Below are 13,309 nucleotides of genomic sequence, written 5' to 3'. Positions count from 1 at the left end.
GCGTAGTTAGAGAGCTGGGTGGGCTGGAAGACTGTCCGAAAGGCTGAGTACTGGCGCGCTCCCAGTATCTCTGCCCCCAAGGCTCGCTACGCCTGCGCCGAGACCCAGTCCCGGGTACGACCCGGGACACGCGCATGCGCGCGACGGAGTTTTTGCGCGTGCGCCGTTGTGGCCCCAGGGGCTAGGGTACCCGCGCGGCGCTAATCTTACGGCTGCGCAGTTGCGGCCTGCTGGTGGGGCTCGGCGGAGCGCGGTTCTGCGCCTGCGCTGTGCTTGGGGAGGTGGGAATGAAACCCAGGCTGTAAGGGCGTTGTGGCCGACTAGCCCTGGGCGCGCTTGCGCCTTGGCATGCGGGGCGGCCGGAGGCGGGGCCCAAAGAGGGGAGGGAGGGAGGCTGGGGGTGGGAACAGGCCGCAGAAGCCCGAGCCCTGACCCACCGGCGGCTGCGGCGGCGCCGGTGAGTGACCCGTGACCCGACTCGGTCCCCACCCTCCGCGACCCTCGCTCTCCCTGCCGTCCCCCGTAGCCTCCGCTGTCTCCTTGTGATACGGGACCTCCGTTATCTCTAGAGCTCCCCTTAATTTCTAGCAATCCCCAGAGCCTCCACAACCCCCGCAGACCCTGATCCCTAATATTTGATCGTTCCAGCTCTTCCAGTGATACAGGAGCTCCCACCTCACCATTATTCCTGGACATTCTCTAAGGGCCCTTCTCATATCAGTCTTACAGACGGCCCGGTTGCCCCCTGGAGCTCCTAGAGCGCCTCCTCTGCTCCAGATTCCCCCCTTCTTGCTGCATCGCCCCTTCCGCATCTCCTTATCTTCATGCATCTAAGACCCCCCCAAGGCACCCCCATCCTCCCTCCATTTCCTATCCTCCCATGCCCCCATTATCTAACTCCTGCAGACACCTCCTCTCCTCGCACTTTTCCTCCTTTCCCTCCATCCCTCCAGACCCTCCCCCAATTTCTATCAACTCTTCAGCGTGGCACTTCGCCCCGCGCGAAGTCCGAGCCGAGCACTCGGCCGGTGTCAGCTATTCTTAGGCGCTTCCGACTGCCCCGGGTGCCCGTCGCCCCCGCCCGCCCCCCGCCCCCCGCCCTCACTCCTGCCCCGGGGACTAAGAAGCTCGCGGCCTGGCGGTGCGGGCGGGGCGGCGGCGGGGGGACGCCGAGCCCCCGCCAGCCCCGTGCGTCCTTTGCCCGCAGCGCCGGCGCCCCCCATGCGCCAGACGGCAGGACGGCGGCGTCGGGGGGCGCCATGGCCTCGGCGGCGGCGGGCGAAGCGGAGGAAACCACCCGGTTGCGCAAGCCGCGCTTCTCGTTTGAAGAGAACCAGATTCTGATCCGTGAGGTGCGCGCCCACTACCCGCAGCTCTACGGCGCGCAGAGCCGTCGGGTGAGCGTGGCCGAGCGGCGGCGCGTGTGGGACGGCATCGCCGCCAAGATCAACGGTATCACCAGCTGGAAGCGCACGGGCCAGGAGGTGCAGAAGCGCTGGAACGACTTCAAGCGCCGCACCAAGGAGAAGCTCGCTCGCGTGCCGCACTCCACGCAGGGCGCCGGGCCCGCCGCGGAGGACGCCTTCTCCGCGGAAGAGGAGACAATTTTTGCCATCCTGGGGCCAGGTGTGGCGGGGCCAGGGGCAGGTGCTGGGGCGGAGGAGCCCCCCGCAGCCCCCTCTTCACAGCCGCCGCCCCCGCCAAGCGCCTGCCCCCAGCGCTACGTGTTGTCGGAAGACCGCCGGGAGGACCGACGTGCAGGTGAGTGTCTTCGGCATCGCTTAGCGAGAGCTAGCACACACAGAGTCGGCTGTGTGTCTGCGCTGTTCCAGCCTTGCTGCAGCCCTGTGAGGTGGATGCTGTCCTTTTCCCCATTTTATAGCTAGGGAAACTGAAGCTCAGAAAAATGAAATGACTTGCCCCAGGTCCCTTAGCTAGTAACTGTCAAGAGTCAGGAATGGAACCAGACCCAGGAGGCCTGACTCAGGTCCACACCTGGGCTCATCAGCGCAGGCAGGATTTCATTAAATGCAGTGTAGAGTAGTGACTCTGGAGGCAGGCTGCCTGGGCTCCTATCACAACTTCGCCACTCAACTGTGTCATCTGAGTAAGTTACTGTACTTCAGTTGCTGCATCTGTAAAATGGAGATAAAAATAGTCTGCACCTCAAAGCGTTTCTGTGAAGATTAAATGAGCTAATATGGGTAAGTTGCTTAGTTCAGCACCTCCTGAACTCTGTTAGTTCTTGATAGAATCGTCAATGCGGTGAGATGCATACTATTTCACTATTTCGTAAATATAAGACTCAGACATGTTTGGTAATTTTCCCAAGGTCATGCCTGGGATAGAGGTGTGGAGAGCTGACTACAGAGACTTCCTGCTTAGCCTTGATTCTGGATTATTTCTTCTACAGCCGTTCCCTGAGCACCTGCCCCGTGCTCGATGAGGTTGGGGACACATGGATGACTGAGCCAGTCTAGTAGAGGGGTGGGCAAGACAGTGATGACTTGAAGGGTCAGGGCTGGGGTAGGGGATCCTAGGGACTGTGGGAGCCCAGAGAGGGTTTCTGATTTTGGTGGGTGAGGTGGGGGGTTGTCCTGGAGGGCTTCCTGGAGGAGGGGACATCAGAGCTGAGATGCAGAGTAAGAATGAAGAACTGGGAAAGTATTTTTGGTAGAGGGAACAGCATGTGCAATGGCTTGGAAGCAAGAAAGCTTGGCCAGTTTGGGAAACTAAAAGAACTTGGGCAGAGGGTTTACAGTGGAAAGGTTGAAGAAAAGTAACATTTTGAGATGAGTTCAGAGAGGTCAGCAAAGGCCAGACCATACTGGGCCTGTAGGCCAAGGTGAGGAGTTTGGATTTTATCCTGACTGCTATGGGGAGCCACTGAAGAGTTTGGAGAAGGGGAGGAACATGGGCATGATCAAACAGGACAGTTCAAGATTATGTGATTCAGAGAGGTTCATTCACCAACCCAAAGTCACACAGCAAGTAAGCGACAGAGTCAGGACTCAATCATAAGTGTGTATCCAACTCCCAGTCCATGGCACTTAACCACTGAGCAAGATTGCCCAGCAATAACAAGAGTTAATATTGACCACAAGTTAGTGAGTGTGCCAGAATTAGATTATACATGGCTTGGAAGTTAAGGTTAGGAATTTGGACTTACTATTTTTTTTTTTTTTTTTTTTTGAGACAGAGTCTCGCTATGTCGCCCAGGGTGGAGTGCAGTGGCCGGATCTCAGCTCACTGCAAGCTCCGCCTCCCGGGTTTTTACGCCATTCTCCTGCCTCAGCCTCCCGAGTAGCCGGGACTACAGGCTCCCACCACCTCGCCCGGCTAGTTTTTTGTATTTTTTAGTAGAGACGGGGTTTCACCGTGTTAGCCAGGATGGTCTCGAACTCCTGACCTCGTGATCCGCCCGTCTCGGCCTCCTAAAGTGCTGGGATTACAGGCTTGAGCCACCGCGCCCGGCCGGACTTACTATTTTTTTTTTGTTTTGTTTTGTTTTTTGTTTTGAGACGGAGTCTTGCTCTGTTGCCCAGGCTGGAGTGCAGTGGCAAAATCTTGGCTTGCTGCAACCTCCGCCTCCCCAGGTTTAAGTGATTCTCCTGCCTCAGCCTCCTGAGTAACTGGGATTGCAGGCACCCGCCACCATGCCCAAGTAAATTTTTGTATTTTTAGTAGAGAGATGGGATTTCACTATGTTGACCAGACTGGTATTGAACTCCTCACCTCAGGTGATCCACCCACCTTGGCCTCCCAAAGTGCTGAGATTACAGGCCTGAGTCACCATGCCCGGCCTGGACTTGCTCTTGAGGGCATTCAGGAGGCATGAAAGTCTCTTAAGTAAGAAGGTGACACAATCACATGGGACCCTTGTTCTCAAACCTTGAATCAAACCTCAGTGTTTCCATCTGTGAGATGGCCCCATAGGACCAGAGCAGAGATGGTCAACTTATTTTTTCAGAAGCTTGTTACCGCTTCATTCACTCATTTAACAAATATATATTGAGAACCTCATCCAAGGCAGACACTGTGGTAGGTGCAGGGAATACTGTAGAGAACAAGACAAAATTCCCTTCCCTTATGGAGCTGACATTATTATTATTTATTTATTTATTTATTTGAGACTGAGTTTTGCTCTTGTTGCCCAGGCTGGAGTGAAATGGTGCAATCTCGGGTCACCGCAACCTCTACCTCCCAGGTTCAAGCAATTCTCCCTGCCTCAGCCTCCCGAGTAGCTGGGATTACAGGCATGTGCCACCATGCCTGCCTAATTTTGTATTTTTATTAGAAACGGGGTTTCTGCATGTTGCTCAGGCTGGTCTTGAACTCCCGACCTCAGGTGATCTGCCTGCCTCAGCCACCCAAAGTGCTGGGATTACAGGCGTGAGCCACCACACCCGGCCTGGAGCTGACATTCTATGTAGTTGGAGGAAACAGACCACAAAGACGTAACCCCCAAAACAGACTGTATACCAGGAGGTGGTGAGAACTAAGAGGATAAATAAGGCATATTCAGAGGATAGTGAGTCATGGAAGGGGGCTACACAGACAGGGTAGTCAAGGAGGGCTTCTCTGAGGAGGTGAAATTCAAGTAGAGATGGGAATACAGTAAGCCTGACAGACAGCTGGGAGAAGGGCACTCCTGCTAGAGGAAACGGCACATGGAAAGGCTCTGAGGCAGGAACACGCGTACAGCATCCTCAATTAGAACCTTACACAGGCCTGGCCAGGTGTGGTGGCTCACGCCTGTAATCCCAGCTCTTTGGGAGGCCGAGGCAGGCAGATCACCTGAAGCCCCATATCAGTTCGAGACCAGTTTGACTGACATGGAGAAACCCCGTCTCTACTAAAAATAGAAAATTAGCCAGGCGTGGTGGCGCATGCCTGTAATCCCAGCTACTCAGGAAAAGCTGAGACAGGAGAATCGCTTGAACTGGGAGGCGGAGGTTGCAGTGAGCCGCGATCGCACCATTGCACTCCAGCCTGGGCAACAAGAGCGAAACTCCATCTCAAAAAAGAAAAAAGAACCTTACACAGGCCTGGCATGGTGGTTCACGCCTATAATCCCAGCGCTCTGTGTAGTCCCAGCTCACACACTCATTTAAAAGTAGGGAAAATGAGGGCCAGATGCAGTGGCTCACACCTGTAATCCCAGCACTTTGGGAGGCCAAGGCGGGTAGATCACCTGAGGTTAGGAGTTCGAGATCAGCCTGGCCAACATGGTGAAACCCCGTCTCTACTAAAAAATACAAAAATTAGCCAGACGTGGTGGCGTGTGCCTGTAATCCCAGCTACTCAGGAGGCTAAGGCTGGAGAACCACTTGAACCTGGGAGGTGGAGGTTGCAGTGAGTTGAGATTGTGCCACTGCACTCCAGCCTGGGAGACAGAACAAGACTCCATCTCAAAAAAAAAAAAAAAAAAAAAAGTAGGGAAACTGAGAGCCAAAGTTTGCAAATAAATATGATTTTAACTCTTAAACAGTGAAGCTAGGCACAGAGGCACGCCTGTAATCTCAGCACTTTGGGAGGCTGAGGCGGGAGGATTGCTTGATCCCAGGAGGGCAAGACCAGCCTGGGCAACAAAGTGAGACCCCATCTCTACAAAATAATCCAAAAATTAGCCAGGCATGGTGGCACGGCGCCTTGGTCCCAGCTACACATGAGGTTGAGGCATGAGGATCCCTTGAACCTGGGAGGCGGAGGTTGCAGTGAGCCATGATCACACCACTGCACTCCAACCTGGGCAACACAGCAAGACCCTTCCTCAAAACAACCAAAAACAAACTCTTGCAGGGGCACTTCTGTGACTCCTGTGAGCCTTGTGGGCATGAAGGCTACTTTCTGTTCCTTTATACTTCGTAGACTGGAAAAGCCACATTTCTGTGTGGCTGCAATTCCCACGTTCCTCATAAGGAAGACTTACCATCCACACCCATACTCCAGGCCCACAGCCCTTGCCCAAGGAGTGGTTAAGAGCATGAACTCTGGCCTGGTGTGGTGGCTTACACCTGTAATCCCAGCACTCTGGGAGGCCGAGGTAGGCAGATCCCTTGAGGCCAGGAGTTTGAGACCAGCCTGGCCAATGCAGTGAAACCTCATCTCTACTAAAAATAAAAAAAACTAGCTAGGCATGATGGCACATGCCTATAATTCCAGCTCCTCGGGAGGCTGAGGCAGGACAATTGCTGGCACCTGGGAGGTAGAAGTTGCAGTAAGCTGCGATTACACCACTGCACTCGAGCCTGGGTGATGGAGTCAGACTCCATCTCAAAAAAAAAAAAAAAAAAAGAGCATGGATTCTGGCCAAGAGCAGTGGCTCACACCTGTAACCTCGGACTTTAGGAGGCCAAGGAGGGAGGATCATTTGAGGCCAGGAGTTTGAGACCAGCCTGGGCAATACAGCGAGGTTCCCATCTCTATAAAACAAACAAAAGAACAGACTATGGAATCAACCTGGGTTCAAATCCCTTTTCTGCGTATCACTCTATGACACCTCTCTCTCAGCCTCAAGTCACCTCATCTATAAAATGGGGCGATGATCATGGTAGTACCTACCCCAGAGAATGGCTGGGAGGACTCAGTGAAATAATATAAGTGGGGAGCTTAGCCCAGAGCTTAGCCTAGGTCCTGGCTGGAGCAGGTGTCCTGTCACTGTCAGCTCTGCTCATCTCTCTCCCAGCCTCCCTACCTCCTGCTCGTGGCTGGCCCGGGGGGCCTGGACCCCCAGCAGTCAGGGCAGGAAGTGGCTGGTTTGTTTGTTTTTGAGACAGGGTCTTGCTCTGTTGCCCAGGGCTGCAGTGCAATGGTGCGATCTTGGTTCACTGCAACCTCAGCCTCCAGGGTTCAAGCGATTCTCGTGCCTCAGCCTCCCGAGTGGCTGCAGGCGTGTACCACCAGGCCCAGCTAATTTTTGTATTTGAGTAGAGACGGGATTTCACCATGTTGGCCAAACTGGTCTCGAACTCCTGACCTCAGGTGATCCGCCTGCCTGGGCCTCCCAACGTCCTGGGATTACAGGCTGAGCCACCGCGCCTGGCCTGGATGGCTGGTTTTTTGGTTTTGTTATTCTTTTTTTTTCTCTCTCTCTTTCTTTGGCTGGCTGTTTTTGAGAGAAGAGCAGGGTGATCTGATTTGGCCAAGGAGCGGGAGGCCAGCTTCCCCGAGGAAGGAACATCCGAAAAAACATCCGAGCTGATGCAAGAGGCAGTGTGAGCCTGGCCCAGGGAGCGGCACGTGGGAAGACAGACAGAAAGGAGGAGGTGGGGGCAAGTACTGAGGCCCCATAGCCGTGGGAAGAGGCTGGACTTTCTCCTGTGGGTGCTGGGAGCTCTGGGGCCTGGGACACAATCAGCACTGAGTCTCTGGAAGCCCCAGTTCTTTTCTCATTAAAGAAAAAATATTGTGCTGGACATTGTTCTAGGCGCCGGGTAAACAGAAGGGAGCAATACAAAGCCCTGCCTGATGGAGCTGACATCAGGAGGAGGAGACAGACAGCAGACACAGAGCCATACCGTGCCAGGTGGAGATAAGTGCTGGGAGAGAAATCAGGTAGGGTTAGGGGAGAAAAAAGGAAGGGGACGGGGCCAGCCTGAACAACATGGCAAAAACCTGTCTCTACAAAAACAAAACAAAAATTAGCCAAGCATGGTGGTACACACCTGTAGTCCCAGCTATAGCTACTCTGGAGGCTGAGGTGAGAGAATCGCTTGAGCCTAGGAGGCAGAGGTTGCAGTGAACCAAGATTGCACCACTGCACTGCAGCCTGGGCGACAGAATGAGACTCCATCTCAAAAAAAAAAAAAAAAAGTAGGCGTGATGTATGTGAGGATCAGCAAGGAGGCCAACGTGGCTAAAGCCAGGTAACCCAAGAGGGCAGGATGGGAGCCGAGGTCAGGGAGGCAATGGGGGCAGATCGTGCGGGGCCCTAGAGGCCTCAAGGACTTTGCCTTTACCCTGAGTGAGGTGGGAGCCACAGGACGGTTTGAGCATAGTAACAATATCCGACTTGTATTTTTTTAAACAATTATATTGCGATATACAGCCGTGCGCGGTGGCTTATGCCTGTAATCCCAGCACTTTGGGAGGCCGAGGCGGGCAGATCACGAGGTCAAGAGATCGAGACCACCTGGCCAACATGGTGAAACCCCGTCTCCACTAAAAATACAAAAATTAGCTGGGCATGGTGGTGCACGCCTGTAGTTCCAGCTACTCAGGAGGCTGAGGGTGGAGAATGACTCCGACCCGGGAGGCAGAGGTTGCAGTGAGCCGAGATCTCGCCACTGTACTCCAGCCTGGGCAGCTGAGTGAGACTCCATCTCAAAAAAAAAAAAAAAAGAAAAGAAAAGAAACAAAAAAAGATATACATATATATGGCGATATAATTTCCATACTATACAATCAACGCAGTGTACAATTTGCTTGAGCCCAAGAGTTTGAGACCAGCCTGAGGAACACAGTGAGACCTCATCTCTACAAAAAAATAAAATTAACCTGGTGTGGAGTCGCACATCTGTGGTCCCAGCAGCTCAGGAGGCTGAGATGGGAGATTAAGCTGAGGAGACTAAGGCTGCAGTGAGCTGAGATCTCACCCCTACATTCCAGGCTGAATGACAGAGCGAGACCCCGTCTCAAAAAAATAAAAATCAAGGCCGAGCATGGGAGCTCACGCCTATAATCCCAGCATTTGGGAGGCCGAGGTGGGTGGATCACGAGGTCGGGAGACTGAGACCATCCTGGCTAACACGGTGAAACCCTGTCTCTACTAAAAATACAAAAAGGTGGCAGGCGCCTGTAGTCCCAGCTACTCAGGAGGCTGAGGCAGGAGAATGGTGTGAACCCGGGAGACGGAGCTTGCAGTGAGCCAAGATCGCACCACTGCACTCCAGCCTGGGCGACAGAGGGAGACTCCGTCTCAAAGAATAAAAAAATAAAATTAAAATTAAAGTGTACAGGGCCAGGCGCAGTGGCTCACACCTGTAATCCCAGCACTTTGGGAGGCCGAGGCGGGCGGATCACGAGGTCAGGAGACCGAGACCATCCTGGCTAACATGGTGAAACACCGTCTCTACTAAAAATACAAAAAATTAGCCGGGCGTGGTGGCGGGCACCTGCAGTCCCAGCTATTCGGGAGGCTGAGGCAGGAGAATGGCATGAACCCAGGAGACGGAGCTTGCAGTGAGCTGAGATCGTGCCACTGCACTCCAGCCTAGGCGACAGAGCAAGACTCCATTTAAAAAAAAAAAATAAAGTGTACAATTCAATGGCTTGTAGTATATTCAGAGTTGTGCAACCATCGCCACGATCAATTTTAGAACATTTTCATCACTCCATAAAGAAACCCTGCACTTCTTAGCCATCCCCAATCTCCCATCTTCCCCATCTTCCCCCAGCTCCTGGCAGCCACTCATCTACTTTCTGTTTCTATAGATTTGCATTTTGGTTTTGTTGTTGTTGTTGTTGTTGTTGTTTTTTGAGACGGAGTTTCGCTCTTGTTGCCCAGGCTGGAGTGCAATGAAGCAATCTCAGCTCACCGCAACTTCTGCCTCTCGGGTTCGAGCACTACTCCTGCCTCAGCCTCCTGAGTAGCTGGGATTACAGGCATGCGCCACCATGCCCAGCTAACTTTGTATTTTTAGTAGAGACAGGATTTCTCCATGTTGGTCAGGCTGGTCTCAAACTCCCAACCTCAGGTGATCTGCCCACCTCGGCTTCCCAAAGTGCTGGGATTACAGGCATGAGCCACCGCACCTGGCCTATTTTTTATTTTTGAGACAGTCTCGCTCTGTTGCCCAGGCTGGAGTGCAGTAGCGTGATCTTGGCTCACTACAACCTCCACCTTCCAGGTTCAAGCAATTCTGCCTCAGCCTCCCCAGTAACTGGGATTATAGGTATATGCCACCATGCCCAGCTAATTTTTTGTATTTTTAGTAGAGATGGGGTTTCACCATGTTGGCCAGGCTTGTCTTGAAGTCCTGACCTCAGGTGATCCACCCACTTTGGCCTCCCAAAGGGCTGGGATTACAGGCATGAGCCACCGCGTCCGGCCAAATTTGCCTATTTTGGACATTTCATATAAATGGCCCCTATGATCTGTGATTCTTTGTGAGTAGCTTGTTTCCTGTAGCCTAACTGACTTGTATTTTAGTTGGACCCCTCGGTGCTGGTGGAAAAAGATACTGTCAGGGACAGGGGTGGAAGCAGAGAGCCCTCAGGGAGGAGATGACCGCAGTGGTCCTGGTGGGAGATGCTGGTGGTTGGACCAGGGTGGGGACCACTGAGAAAGAAGTTGGATGTATTTAATTTGAAGGCAGAAGCTTCTGTATGCGGATGGTGTCTTAGTAAACAAAAGAGTGAAGGTGTTTAACCTGAGCAGCTGGGAGGATGGAGCTGCATCAGCTGAGATGGGGGTGGCTGAGGGAGGAGCAGGTTGGGGGAGGATCAGAAGCCCAGCTCTGAGCAAGTGAGTTTGGGGCGTTTTTAGACAATGAAGAGTGCACAGCTGGAGACAGGAGTCTGGAGCCCAGGCAGAGGTTCAGGCTGAGCCCAGGAAGCTGGGAGCCCCTGTATGCAAACTATTCAAGCCCATGAGCTTGAATGAGACCCCAGGTGAGTACAGACTGAGGAAACCTACCAGGCTGGAGGCTGAACTGGAAAATCCTGCTGTCCTGGTTGGAGAGAGTCTCAGGGAAATGTCCATCAGTGCCCAGCCACCCCAGCTCTCTCTCAGGCCCCTCTCTCACCTCCTTAGGATCCAGCAGTGTGATGCAGTATCCAGATAGTTCAGAGCCTCATCAAATGTTGGCCCTTAACTGGGCGGAGTGGCTCACGCCTGTAATCCCAGAACTTTGGGAGGCCGAGGCAGGTGGATTGCTTGAGGTCAGAAGTTTGAGACCAACCTGGCCAACATGGCAAAACCCTATCTCTACTAAAAATACAACAATTTAGCCGGGCGGGGTGGCGCCTGCCTGTAGTCCCAGCTTCTTGGGAGGCTGAGGCAGGATAATCATTTGAAGCAGTAAGACGAAGGTTGCAGTAAGCCGAGATCGTGCCACTGCACTCCAGTGTAGGCTACAAAGTGAGACTCTGTCTCAAAAAAAAATTAAAAAACTAGAAAAACTGTTGGCTCTTACTGTCAGTGAGATGGGAGCTGCCTGGCCCAGCAAGGGACTTTCAGGACCTGCTTCCACTAAAGCGGGCACGAATGTCTCTCCTCTGGGTACAAAGACTGGCCTGCCATGGAGCTTCTCTGCCAAGGCGTGATCTGACGTAGGTTTTAAAAGGATCATTCTGGGGCCAGGCGCGGTAGCTCACACCTGTAATCCCAGCACTTTGGGAGGCCGAGGCGGGCAGATCATCTGAGGTCAGGAGTTTGAGACCAGACTGGCCAACGTGGTGAAAACTCGTCTCTACTAAAAATACAAAAAGTAGCCGGGTGTGGTGGCGGGCACCTGAAATCTCAGCTACTCAGGAGGCTGAGGCAGGATAATCGCTTGAACCCAGGAGTTGGAAGTTGCGGTGAGCCAAGATCATACCACTGCACTCCAGCCAGGGTGACAGAGCAAGACTGTCTTGGGGCTGGGGGGCGGGAGGTAGGAAGGATAGTTCTGGGTTCGGGTAGCGGGGAGGTTAGGGAAGGAGGGGGGAAAGGGGAAATCAAGGCAGCATTGAGGGTCACTCACCCCTTGCCTGCATTTCTCTCTCTACAGATACATCAGCCCACAGCAAGGGGGGCTCCAGCAGCCCGGAGCCATGGGCCCGGCCCTCCTGCACTCCCCAGGAAGGGGGCTGCCCACGGCCCAAGGAGCGTGAGTCCCCACCCCCTTCCGCCCTGCAGCCGGTCCAGCTGCCTCGCCTGGCCTTGTCTCCACCACCCCCAGCCCCTCCACTGCCACCCCCACCGCCACTGGCCCAAGTGGCACCCTCGCCCCCTAGCCCCCCACCCCCTCCTCGGCCTCCGCCCACGCTCTCGGCCTCAGACCCCTCCCTGGACTTCCTGCGGGCCCAGCAGGAGACTGCCAACGCCATCCGGGAGCTGGCCGGCACCCTTCGACAGGGACTGGCCAAACTGAGCGAGGCCCTGAGCGCTCTGCTGCCCCTTCTGCCAGGAACCTCAGTCGACTCCCTGCCCCCACCTCTGCCCCCACCCCCACCCCCACCCCCACCCCCCAGGCCCGTCCTGCCCCCACCAGCCCCCAAGGTGGAGATCACCCCAGAGCCCGTGTCTGTGGTGGCTGCTGTGGTGGACGGGGCAGTGGTGGCAGCCAGGGGAGTGATCATTGCCCCAAGGAGCGAGGAGGGGGCGCCCCGGCCACCCCCAGCCCCACTCCCTCCACACGACTCCCCGCCACACAAGCGGAGAAAAGGTTTCCCTACACGCAAAAGGCGCGGCCGATGGAAATCTCCGTGAAATCTACTATCTATGCTCCTGCCTGCACCCCCTCTCCCCAGCTTGGCGCAGTCGAGGGGGGCGATGCTCTCTGCCCATCCCAGCTGCACCCTAGCTCCCTGCTCCAGGGATGTGAGCACCCACTCCCTGTGCTAGTTAGTGCCTGATTCTCTGGGGGGACCTCAGTAATGGGCCCCCCCAACCCCTTTCTCTGGTACAGTGCTGTCTGCCTGGCTGCCTCCCTTAACCCTGACTTCTAAGCCATCAATTTCATGTTATTTATTATTGCCCTATGTGAGGTGGGGAGGGAACCTCTCGGGTCTGCACATCTCCCCTTCCCTAACAGTTCCTGTTCTTGACTTGAAGAGAATTGACCCGTGGGGGACTCCCCACCTGCCCAACCCAGACTTTGGAGCGGGTGGGAGTTGTGAGACAAATCAAAATATGGATGACAAAGAGGATGTAGCCGTGTATACCCCAGGGAGAGGAGGCATTGAGTTCTGATGGGAGAGGTATAGGTTGGGTTCTCTGCCTACCATTGCTGTCTCTGACTTCCGGAGCTCAACCCCCTCCTTTCTCCCAGTGGTGACAAGATATCAATAAACTTATTTTTAATACAATTACTTGAGGCTCTGTCTGAGACAGGCCTGGGGGACCAGCACCTACACCTGCCCCGCCCCCTCCACAGGTAGGCAATTGGGAGGCTAGTGGTTTTCCAGCTTTTTTTTTTTTTTTTTTTTTTAATTCTTAAAGCCATCAAGTCTTGTGTTTACATGAAATCTTCCTGCTCGTCCTTTAGATACCAGTCTAAATGTCACCTCCAGGAGAAAGTCCTAGATTCCTTCCCAAGGCTAACATGGGTTTGCCTCTTAGAGTCTCTCTCAGTGTCCTGTGGTTCTTTTTTTCTCTTTGCTT

At 54.1% G+C, this 13,309-nt stretch overlaps 1 protein-coding gene across 1 annotated transcript; it reads left to right on the top strand.

Moving 5' to 3' along the window:
* Positions 1-413: 413 nt before the first annotated feature.
* MYPOP (Myb related transcription factor, partner of profilin) lies at positions 414-13,014 on the top strand. The gene is made up of 3 exons (XM_045379427.3): positions 414-457; positions 1,208-1,761; positions 11,715-13,014. Exons 2-3 carry the CDS (start codon positions 1,260-1,262, stop codon positions 12,413-12,415), a joined length of 1,203 nt encoding a protein of 400 aa, XP_045235362.1. The 5' UTR covers positions 414-457; positions 1,208-1,259; the 3' UTR covers positions 12,416-13,014.
* The last annotated feature ends 295 nt before the right edge of the window (positions 13,015-13,309 follow it).

This window comes from Macaca fascicularis, chromosome 19, assembly GCF_037993035.2.
Source record: "Macaca fascicularis isolate 582-1 chromosome 19, T2T-MFA8v1.1".
Lineage (NCBI taxonomy): Eukaryota > Metazoa > Chordata > Mammalia > Primates > Cercopithecidae > Macaca > Macaca fascicularis.
This window is presented reverse-complemented; position numbering and strand designations above follow the sequence as displayed.

Bases quoted from the DNA above. Each gene is read 5' to 3' on its own strand.
- MYPOP (XM_045379427.3), top strand. From the start codon at position 1,260: ATGGCCTCGGCGGCGGCGGGCGAAGCGGAGGAAACCACCCGGTTGCGC. The intron at 1,762-11,714 runs GTGAGTGTCTTC...CTCTCTCTACAG, and splicing joins CCGGGAGGACCGACGTGCAG to ATACATCAGCCCACAGCAAG.